Source organism: Saccopteryx leptura, chromosome 3 (assembly GCF_036850995.1).
Source record: "Saccopteryx leptura isolate mSacLep1 chromosome 3, mSacLep1_pri_phased_curated, whole genome shotgun sequence".
In the NCBI taxonomy this organism is placed as follows: domain Eukaryota; kingdom Metazoa; phylum Chordata; class Mammalia; order Chiroptera; family Emballonuridae; genus Saccopteryx; species Saccopteryx leptura.
In genome coordinates, this window is record NC_089505.1 from 308,334,098 (window position 1) to 308,346,344 (window position 12,247).

Consider the following 12,247-nt stretch of genomic DNA (forward strand, 5'->3'; position numbering starts at 1 on the left):
AGTGGCTGACAGTAACTGCTCCAGGTCTGTGAAAAGATGCATTAGGTTCTATTAATCTTCAGAGGTCATAGTTGTGTACCTATACTATTTTTCATAAAAGTAGTATCTTCAAAAGCAGAACAGGTGGCCCTGGCCGGTTGGCTCAGCGGTAGAGCATCAGCCTGGCGTGCGGGGGACCCGGGTTCGATTCCCGGCCAGGGCACATAGGAGAGGCACCCATTTGCTTCTCCACCCCCCCCCCTCCTTCCTCTCTGTCTCTCTCTTCCCCTCGCGCAGCCAGGGCTCCACTGGAGCAAAGATGGCCCGGGCGCTGGGGATGGCTCCTTGGCCTCTGCCCCGGGCGCTGGAGTGGCTCTGGTTGCGGCAGAGCGACGCCCTGGAGGGGCAGAGTGTCACCCTCTGGTGGGCAGAGTGTCGCCCCTGGGGGGCGTGCCAGGTGGATCCCGGTCGGGCGCATGCAGGTGTCTGTCTGACTGTCTCTCCCCGTTTCCAGCTTCAGAAATTAAAAAAAAAAAAAAGGCAGAATAGGATCTATGCTACCATAATAGGAAAAATAAAGGACTATATGTGTGTAAAGTCTAGTCAAAAAATTATATATGAAAAATTGCTTTAACAAGAGAGACTGAAGGATAGGATTAGAAGGGTGTGACGTAACAGAAAATATATAAACTGGTCTATAACCCCAGTTCCTAGCACAAAATATCTAAAACTCTTGTAATTTCCTAAATCAGGGGTCCCCAAACTACGGCCTGCGGGCCACATGCGGCCCCCTGAGGCCATTTATTTGGCCCCCGCCACACTTCCGGAAGGGGCACCTCTTTTATTGGTGGTCAGTGAGAGGAGCATAGTTCCCACTGAAATACTGGTCAGTTTGTTGATTTAAATTTACTTGTTCTTTATTTTAAATATTGTATTTGTTCCCGTTTTGTTTTTTTACTTTAAAATAAGATATGTGCAGTGTGCATAGGGACTTGTTCATAGTTTTTTTATAGTCCGGCCCTCCAACGGTCTGAGGGACAGTGAACTGGCCCCCTATGTAAAAAGTTTGGGGACCCCTGTCCTAAATGATAAGAACATTGGAAGCATCCCTTGTTCTAATATTTGTCTTTGATCCCATTCCTGACACTGGGCTCCGAAAACTCTTATAAATTCCTAAGTGATAAGAACACTAGGCTGGTCAAGATGGTAGAGTAGGTAAACACTGTGCTCACCTCCTCCCAAAATCAAGACTAAATTGTAGAACCAACCAGCACTGGGAACCACCTGAAGATTAGCTGAACATAACTCACATCACTAAGGATGTAAAGCCACAAAGAGATGGTGGAGAGGCTGGAACACGGAATGGGTAGGGATATCTTGGAGGCAGAGGTCCCTCCATGATGAGTGAGGGGTTCCAACTTCACACCAGGATCCCCAGCCCAGGGTAAAACTGCCCAGGAGTCCCTGTAACATCTGGCTGTGAAAACCAGTATGGTTTGTGTCCTAGTGAGATGGGGGCTGCTGGAGTCCCAGGCGTTCCTCTTGAGGAGCCTGCACTCAGACTCACTCTGGGCTCCAGCACGGGGGCAGCATGGGAGGAGCTCAATTAACAGGCTTCAGGGAGAGGGATGGAGGGGCAGAGGTCCGGTCAGCTGTCTCCAGGACAGAAGCACTGGTAGGTTCCACTGATCCTCTGTTGAACCCTCCCCTCACCCACCTGGAAGGCACAGGAAGGCTCCAAATCTGAGCTTTCCATTATCCTGATTGACACTGTTTACCCTGCCCTGGGGATTCCCTGAGACTCCTCCCCTATCCAAATAGTATGCCCACTCTGAGTGGCTTCCAGTGGCTTTTCACACAAATTCCCTGCTTTGGCTCATCCTAAAAGCTCTCAAAGGTCCGCTATCCCAACCAAATAAGCAATTGCTGGCCTTGGTGTGCCCTGTACCTCTTGCTAAAAGGCCCCAAGCCTGGTTCAACTGAGACAACCTGTCTAGACTCGCATTATAACTCCTGTCAGGTGGCCCCAAGCCTGGCATAAGCTACGGCCATTATTGGCTTGGAACATAACTTCAATTAAGCAGCCACAGCAAAACACAAGTGGTGGCTGGCATCAGCTCCGTCACAGTGCCCACTAAATGGACTCAAGCCTGACACTAGTGGCTGACAACCTCCACTTGCAGCATAGCCTCTCAGAAGTGCCTCTAAGCCCAGCACAAGCAATAACTAATGCAGATCACATTCTGGCTCCCTCCAGGTGGCCCAAAGCTGAACACAAATGGCAGTGGACCTTGGCCTACAGCACAGCCCTTCTGAAGATGCTCCAGAACCAATACACATGGTGGCTAGCTTCAGATCACACCAGAGCACCACCCAAATAGCTACACAAACAACAAGCTCTGAGGGTGGACCCAGCTGGCACCACAGCCACACTAAGCAACTCCTGCTCCACGGAGTCAGCCCGCACCCAACAGCTGGTCTGCTGTAGTCACAGCCAGCCCTCAGAGCCAATTAGGCTGAGGGTCAACCCCACACACTGACATGCCAACAACAATGAAGGCTCAACTACAACAGAGGGCACATACAAGCTACACAAGGGACACCCCTGGAGCACCCAGCTCAGGTGAACAGGAAGACTGTGCTACCAGTGAACACCTACTACGTAAGGCCACTCTGCCAAGACTGGGAGACGTAACATATCTACCTAATACATAGAAACAAATAAAGGAATTAGCTAAATAAGAACACAAAAAAACATGTCCCAAATGAAACAGGACAAAACTATAGAAAATGAACTAAATAAAATGGGAGACAAGCAATCTCAAACCAGATACAGAGTTCAAAATACTGGTTATAAGGATTCTCAAAGAGCTTAGGGGAAGAATAGATGTACTCAGAACTTCAACAAAGAAACTGAAACCATAAAAAGAAATCAGTCAGAAATGAAGAACACAATAACTGAAGTAAAGAACACATTCCAGGGAATCAACTGAAGATCAGATGAAGCAGAGGATTCTAATTAGCAATCTGGATGGCAAGGTATCAAAAAACACCCCAGCCCAGGCTAGCTTGCTGAGTGGATACAGCATCAGCCCAGCATATGGACATACCAGGTTCAATTCCTGGTCAGTGCACACAAGAAAAGCAACTATCTGCTTCTCCACCCCTCCTTTCCCCTTCTCTCTCTTTCCCTCCCACAGCCAGTGGCTCGACTGGTTAGATTGTCAGCCCCAGGCACTGAGGATAGCTCAGCTGAGCCGAGTGTTGGCCTCAGGTGCTGAGGATAGCTTGATTGATTTGAGAGTCAGACCCAGACAGGGGCTGCCAGGTGGATCTCAGTCGAGGTGCATGTGAGAGTATCTCTCTCTCTATCTCCTCTCCTCTCACTTAAAAAAAAATGGGCAAGAATCTGCTACCAGTATTACTATTCTAAATTGTACAGGAGGTCCCAGCTAATGCAATAAGAAAAGGAAATAAAAGGTATCAGATTGGAAAAAAAGAAATAAAACTGTCTGTGTTCACAGATGACATGATTATTTAGGTAGAAATCTCAAAACAATAACAACAAAACTCTCCTGGAACTAATAAGTAATTATACTAATACAATAGGATACTGAGTTAATATATAAAAGTCAACTGCTTTCTTCTATATCAGCAATGAACAGTGTGAATTTGAAATAAAAAACATAAGACTATTTATATTAGCACACAAAAATATAACAAATGATACATCTGATAAAGGGTTGTTATCTAAAACGTGAAGTCATACAAAACACCAAAATGACAAACAATCCTATTCAAAAATGGACAGAGGCCCTGAATAGACATTTTTCCAAAGAGGATACACAGCTGACCAAAACACGTATGAAAAGATGCTAAACAACACTACACACGCAAGTGAAAACCACAACGAGCTATCACCTCGCAGCTGTCAGAATGGCTATCATCAATAAATCAACAAGCAACAAGTGTTAATGACAACAGAGGAAAGTGAACACTTGTGCACTGTTGGTGGAATTGTAAATTTGTGCAGTCCCTATGGAAAACGTGTCATTGGTGAATATCTTCTCCCATTCAATAGGTTGTCTTTTTGTTTTGTTGATGGTTTCCTTTGCTGTGCAGAAACTTTTTAGTTTGTTGTAGTCCCACTTGTTAATTGTGTCTTTTGTTTCCATGCTGGAGGAGACATATCCAAAACAGAACTACCATATAATCCAGCAATTCTACTTCTGCGTATTTATCTGAAGAAATCCAAAATGCTAATTTGAAAAGATATATGTACTCCTATGTTCACTGCAGCATTACTTACAGTAGCCAATATATGAAAGCAATCTGTGTCCATCACTAGATAAATGAATAAAGAAGAGTGGAACATACATACAATGGAACATAACTCAGCTACAAAAAAAAATGCAATTTTGTCATCATGACAACATGTTTGGACCTACAGGGTATTATGCTAAGTGAAGTCGTCAGAGAAAGACAAATACCGTATAATTTCACATATATGTAAAATCTATAAAACAAATAAACAAAACAAACTCATAGATACAGATACAGAGACAAACATGGTTGCCAGATGAGAGGAGTGTTGGAAGGATGGATGAAAAAGCTAAAGGGATTAAGAAGTACAAACCGGCAGTTACAAAAAGTACAGCAGAGAGAAAATAGTAAATGTCAGCTGGGTACTAGACTTATGAGGGTGATCATGATGTAAGTTATAAATGCCTAGTCAAAATATTGTACACCTGAAACTAATACTGTATGTCAACTGTAATTAAACAATTTTTTTAAACATTTTTGTTTTAAAAGGACACTAGGAGCATCTTTAGTTCTTATGAGGCAACTGTGAGTGGGATCCTGGGTGGGGGCCAGACACTGGACAGACCAAGCCATGAGTGGAAGCTTGGAATTTTCAGCCCTGCCTCCCATTCTGAGAAGGGAGAAAGGATAAAAATGAATCAGTGATGGAAATAGATCAATGATGGAAATGGATTAATGGTCAATATTACCTACCTTGTTAAGCCTCCACAAAATCCCTAAAGTTCAGGGTTCAGAGAGGTTCCAGGTTGATGAACATGGAAGGTGCCGGGAAAGGGTGTGCCAAAAGAGGGCATGGAAGCTCTGTGCCCCTCCCGCACACCTTCCCCACACACCACTTCCAACTGAATACCTAGCTGCTCCTGTATCGTATCCTTTTATAATATACTGGTAAATGTGTTTCCTTGAGTTATATGAGGCACACTAGCAAATTAATCGAACCCAAGAAGGGGGTCATTGGAACCTCCAATCTACACCCAGGTCTTGGAACTGGTATCTTAAGAGGAGGTGAGTAGTCTTGTAGAACTGGACCCTTAAACAGTGGGATCTGATGTTATCTCTGGGTAGATAAGGATTGTGCCCTTATCCATGAAGCCTGGACTCTGGAAAGCTGGTGTCAGAGGTTATCATAATGACCTCAAATCTTTTGTGAGAGGTATAATGATAGAAAAATGAGCCACATGGATAAGCATTATCCATTAATATCACCAATATAAAACAAATGAATTTACAAAATCATAAAAATGTAGTTACATGAGAGTTCTATTATGAGTTATAAATAGATTGCTTTGATTAGCTAAAATTAATATTGCTAATTTACATATTCCTAATAGCTATTATGCTTAATTACTTATTCAAAGTATGGTGATACAATCTTAATTCAATATATAATTTTTTTAATTTATTCATTTTTAGAGAGAGAAGGGGGAGGAGCAGGAAACTCCCTTATGTGCCTTGACCAGGCAAGCCCAGGGTTTCAAACCAGCGACCTGAGTGTTCCAGGTTGACGCTTTATCCATTGAGCCACCACAGGCCAGGCCTCAATATATAATTTCCAAACTTGACCTTTTCTTTAAATTAGAGATAGAGACAGAATGGGAGAGAGAAGGAGGAGAGAGATGAGGAGCATCAACTTGTAGTTCATTTTAGTCGTTCACTGATCACTTCTCACATGTGCCTTAACAGGGGGCAGGGAACTCAAGCTGAGCCAGTGACACCTTGCTCAAGCCAGCAACCTTTGGGCTGAAGCCAGTGACCTTGGGATCACGTCGATGATCCCGCACTCAAGCCATCAACCTTGCAGTCAAGGCTGGCAAACCTGCACTCAAGCCAGCGACCTCAGAATTTTGAACTGGGGACCTCAGCATCCTGATTCCAACACTATATTCACTGTATACCACCACCAGTCAGGCCCAAACTTGACCTTTAATACTAGTTTGTTTTCTAATTGTTAGATGAGACCACCTAAGGAAAATTTTGTTGCCAAATTATTTTCTATTTTTCCCAGTATCATAAATTATGTATTTAACATAATTTTAAGGCCACTATTCAGGCAAGAGATGAGTAACTGAATGCTGATACAGTATAAAATTAGTAAAATCACATTACTCTTTAATAAGACTCAATATGCATCAAAAATAATTATTGCGTCAGTTGGCAATAAAAAAAAATTCCACTTAAATTAAATCCTACACACCCAAGAGAACTGTTTATTTTTGCAATGAGGACCTACACTCCTCTGTTCAAAATATCTTCTCTAAACACCAAAGTATCATGCAATGTGCTAGGCAGTGAACGTACACTGTCAGGCAAGCTAGCATGCCACAGTGGTACAAGAGAAAGCTCAACAAGTTCAAAACTATTCTTCAAGGGGAAAACCAATGCCATAGGAGCATAGGGCAGGAATGACCAACACAATGTGGTAAAAGTGAGAAAAGGGTAAAATTATCATACACGAAACAAAAAGCCACGGAAGGGTCTGATGCAGACACTACTAGTATGATCAGATCTGGGTTTTGGAAGGATCACAATGGGCAGCACAGGGTTTGAATAGAGAGGGTAGAGTAAAAACAAAGGAACAGTAGGAAGAAAAAAATCTAAGTGAGAAACAGTGGAGGCCCACAGAAGATAATATCTATGCGATTAGAGAAAAGTAAATTTGGTTGAGGTTTCGGCATTAGAATAAACTAGACTTGTGGAATTACTTGCTGTGGGCTATAAAGGGGATGAGAGGAGTCAAGGATGACTAAGCAACCAGCTCACTGAAGCAGCAAATGTTTGAGAGGAATAAAATCAATTTTGCACATGTTGTTTCTGAGAGCATGACATCCAAGTACAGAGGTCCAGTAAGAAGTTAAATATATAGGTCTGGAGTTCATTTAAAAAACTGAGAATGGGATAGACATTTAAAAGTGATGAACACACTATGATAAATAAAGCCCTTTACATGGCTGAAGTCACTTGGGAAATGTATGAAATAAAAAGGTCTAGCATGACCAGGCGGTGGCACAGTGGATAGAGCGTTAGACTGGGATGTGGAGGACCCAGGTTCGAAACTCTGAGGTTGCAGCTTGAATGCGGGCTCATCTGGTTTGAGCAAGGCTTGAGCCCAAGGTCACTGGTTTGAGTAAGGGGTCACCCGGTCTGCTATAGCCCCCTCCCCCCAAGGCACATATGAGAAAGCAATCAATGAGCAACTAAGGTGCCACAACGAAGAACTGATGCTTCTCATTTCTCTCCCTTCCTGTCTGTCTGATCCTATCTGTCCCTCTCTGTCTCTCTCCGTCTCTGTCACACACACAAAAAAGGTCTAGGACAGAGCCTTAAGGCACACCAATCAAGCAACAGGCAGAGATCACTGCTTTTAAGTTGGATTTTAAATTCTGCATCAATTGTGAATGTAATAATCAAAGAATAATTCTTAATATAATTCTCAAAAATCAAAAACCTACATTTAAAAAATATAAGAGGTCAGGAAATTAATATTTATTGCCTACCAATTATGTACAGTTACCTTTTCATATGTATTCAACTACTGCCACAATTAACTTTTAAGTTAGATGTCAATTCTTAAGATAAGTAAACAAACAGCTTAAATAACTTGTGTCAGGTCACAAAGCCATGACAGCCACAGTCCCAAGCAACCTGTAACCCCAAAATTTCAGAGTAATTCTGTCTGAGCTTAGTGCTTGAGAGAACCTACCATTAAACTTTTAAAATAGTATGTTCTGGAATAATCAAACTTTTGTTTCATAAGAATTTAAGGCTAAAAGATCATCCAAGTTCTTTATGTTACAGATAAAAAAGTTGAGGGCCTTAGAGATTAAGGAACTTATGCAAAATATGTATAATAATTAAGTTCCCTAAAGTGGTATACTACCCAATAATTTGTAAGAGAATCAGAATTACAAGTGTCATCTATATATCCAATACTAAAAGCACAGCAAGTGAAAAGCAGCTAACAATCCAGTTTATCTGTGGCCATGAAAACAGTCCACAGGAGCCTGACCAGGTGGTGGCGCAGTGGATACAGCATTGGACTGGTGTGCAGAGGACCGAGGTTCGAAACCCCGAGGTCGTTGGCCTGACAAACAATGAACAACTTAAGTGCTGAGATGAAGAATTGATGCTTCTTGTCTCTCTCCCTCCTGTCTGTCTGTCCCTATCTGTCCCCTTCTCTCCCTCTGTCTGTCTCTGTCCCACAAAAAACAAATTAAGAAAGAAAAACAGTCCACATGAAACAATGCTTTAACCAAATGAACTCATTATATTTCATTTCCTTTACGTAAAAAAGTTTCAGTCATTATCAATTTGAGAAACATTTTTAAAATATCACACATGTTCTTTTTAAAAAATGTATACCAACCAATATAGTAAGACCAAACCATAATCAAAGAATCAGTATAGCTGCAGTATTAACTTCTTTACAATCCCAATATAGTCATCAATAATAAAAATGGTATTTCACCAAATAGCATTTTGTCTCCATTAAGCATTATTTCCTTGATTTTTAAATAAAAGACCATCATTTTTATTCTACAATTAATATACTTTCCTTCTCTCACTCACACCCCAAATTTTTCAATTAATTTTGTTAGTTATACTTACTGCTATAATTTCCATAAATCATAACCAAGGCAATAACATTTTAAAAAGGTACAAGTTCCTCAGTGTGTGTTGTATTTCACATAGAGTCTGTCACATGTAAGATTTCAGAAAGACAAGTTACCAGGATTTAAAAAATACCTTTTCTGCTGACAAGACAAAGCTCTTTCACAACAGCCTGCTAAGAATATCTTAAAATCAATTTAGCACACCTAATGACATACCTAAGGACCCCCTGGACTGTTGACTGTTTGGTGGTATGTTTTCCTTAGCCATGGAGATTAATATTTTACTCTTTTCAGATAGCTTCTCTGATGCCTTTCCCTGAAACAGATACAATATTTACAAAAGCAGCGGGGAGGGGGGGGGGGGTCCTACAAAATATACAATTCATCTCAGTACTTTTTTTTTTAAACAACCTGACAAAATTATAGAGTACATCACAGAAAAAAAGTAAGTGTAAGGTTTGAGGAATTATCCAAAAGCACTTAATACTATAATAAATGTTCTAATATTTAGCTCATTCATTTATAAACAAATAGTCCCCGAGTTCCTGCTAGGCACTGTCCCAGGCACTGGAAATACATGAGTGAAAAAGACATACAAGAATCTGTGCCATTATGGAGCTTATAAACTATTGTGGAAATAAACAATAAACATAACACATAACTGAACTATGTAATATGCAGAGAGGCAGGGAGGGGCTATGGGAAAAATAGACAGGGTTTAGAGGCCCAAAAATGAAGAGGGACAGACTTCAAAGCCTCACTGAGCAGGTGATACCTGAACTAAGGCTTAAGTATTATTATTTGTGTACTATTTAATATTAGAAATTATAACAAAGCTGTACTTAAATCTATATACTAAATCCAAACACTGTAAGCTAGTCCCAAGTCCTGGAGAGAGGTTCAACAGCTGGACACATGGTTCAGATCCTGAATCCACCACTGTGTGTACCAGGACAAATTACTTAGTCACTTTAAGCCTCACTTTCTTTATCTGTAAAACCAGAATGTTTCCATCTACTTCACCGAGCTATTATGATTAAATGAGATAATACAAAGTCTTTCATACAATTCCTTGCACATGACAGGTATTATGACAGAAAGACAAACTAGTGTGGGTGGCTCTAAGAACAAGCAGAGGATTCAGGTTGCCAGGGATCGAAACCTCATCCTACTATCACTTTAGTCACAGTCCTTAAGTTCTCCATGCCACAGTTTATTCATTTGGAAAAAGTTAACAGTACTTACCTTACAGATTCATGTGAAATCTCAATGTAACCTCATATAAGACTGCCTCATATATTGTACACAAAAAATGTTAGGTATTTAAGTTCCTTTATAATTAAGGTGTCCATATTATTAATCATCTCAACCAGGATACCTTTGTCCAGAACAAATGCTACACCAGCCAAAATACTGGGACAACAGGTAAACCAGGACTGTCTCAGGCAAACCAATGTATGTAGGTACCCTCATTACAATGGACCATATGGCACAGATTAATCTATGTCCTGTATTCTATTACATATACTGAGCCCATGAGACAAGGGACCACATCAGTCTAGGTCAGCGGTTCTCAACCTGTGGGTCGCGACCCCGTTTGACCCCCGCTGGGGTCGCGACCCACAGGTTGAGAACCGCTGGTCTAGGTGAATGCTGTGCTGTCAGAGCCTAGCACAGTAGCTAGTACAGTCTCAGTAAGTATTTGCTAAAATGGATGAATCGCTTTCCACAAAAATAGGCAAGGTTAGAGCTTTTTCAGACATTGTTTTCAAATTTATATTCTGAAAAGCAAGTATGCAAAACAACAGAAACTATTCTTATAAAGACATTTTTGTCAGCTTCAAAAAAATGTTAAGATAATGATTCATTAATATATTGAAATAGTCCACAGAGAATGAGAACGTGGTTTTTATATCCTGTTTCTATTCTGAACGTTCCTTGTACTGGAGCTAGTCTTCTAATCATTTTATGAAGCACATAAAGTATTCATTAAAACTCTAAAGAGAGAGGAGAAAGTGTGAGATTTAAACACAAAACTGCATTCTAAGTCACTGAACTGCTGCCCAGTCCGGCACACCAGCACAGCCACCTGCAGGATGAAACTGAACATTCTGACTCAGAGACCAGCATGCTTGCATTTACACAGGGCTGATCTTCAGAAACAATTTTAATGAAACAATTGCAAGAAAATTATTAACTTTACCTTTATTTCCATGTAAGGCAGATCCCTTTCCAATTCTGCTTTGTCTTTGGCCAATTTGGCTTTGCGCTCTTCAATAAATTTATCCAAATTATCAGCCATTTTGCAGATACTTAAAAACAAAACAAACAAAAAATACTGCAATGAGCACAGCTACAGCTATACCAGAGTATTTTTAGGCTAATTATTAACATGCAGGCTTAATCTACATTTAATATTCAATCTCAATTATCAAATTGAGAAGTTCAAACAAGCTTGACTGAGATATGCCTGCCTGCTTTCTCTCACAACTCCCCCAAACTCCTACAACATACTTTAAAATATCTGAAAAAAAGAATTTGACTAGCTTTTGTCTCTGGTCCCTGGGAAGGAACTTCAAATCCTTAGAATTGCACTTTTATAGTCAGTTCTCTCTCTCACCCCTAACTCTGGAAACCATCAGTCTGTCTTCTATCTCTACAGTTTTGTCTAATCTGGAAATTTCATATAAGTAAATGATACAGTATGTGGTCTTTTTGTTTGGCTTCTTTCACTTACCATGTTTTTAAGATTCATCCTTGTAGTTGCATCCATCAATAAGTACCTATTTTTTTATTGTTAGGTACTATCCCATTGTATGGAAATACCACATTTTGTTTATCTGTTCACCTACTGCTGGACATTTAGCTTTTTTCTATTTTCTTTTTCTTTTTTTGGCTATTTATGAATAACTCTTCTGAGCATTCAAGTACAGGTACAAAAACAAACTGGCCATAAGTTTTTGACACTCTTCCACACAAACCTTGGAGTGGAACTACTGAGTCCTCTGCAACTATGTAAAGCAGGGGTCCCCAAACTTTTTACACAGGGGGCCAGTTCACTGTCCCTCAGACCGTTGGAGGGCTGGACTATAAAAAAAAACTATGAACAAATCCCTATGCACACTGCACATATCTTATTTTAAAGTAAAAAAAAACAGGCCCTGGCCGGTTGGCTCAGTGGTAGAGCGTCGGCCTGACGTGCAGAGGTCCCAGGTTCGATTCCCGGCCAGGGCACACAGGAGAAGCGCCCATCTGCTTCTCCACCCCTCCCCCTCTCCTTCCTCTCTGTCTCTCTTTTCCCCTCCCCAGCCGAGGGTCCATTGGAGCAAAGATGG

The 12,247-nt window shown here is 41.0% G+C and overlaps 1 protein-coding gene across 1 annotated transcript in view; it reads right to left on the reverse strand.

Annotated features, from left to right (window-relative positions):
• Positions 1 to 12,247, reverse strand: part of CSPP1 (centrosome and spindle pole associated protein 1) — a 109,245-nt gene that overhangs the window by 87,273 nt on the left and 9,725 nt on the right. The window contains exons 2-3 of the mRNA XM_066378930.1: positions 11,116 to 11,224; positions 9,129 to 9,228 (exon numbers count right to left, since the gene is read on the reverse strand). Coding sequence (XP_066235027.1) covers positions 9,129 to 9,228; positions 11,116 to 11,214 — 199 coding nt within the window. The 5' untranslated portion in view covers positions 11,215 to 11,224. The remainder of the gene's footprint in view (positions 1 to 9,128; positions 9,229 to 11,115; positions 11,225 to 12,247) is intronic.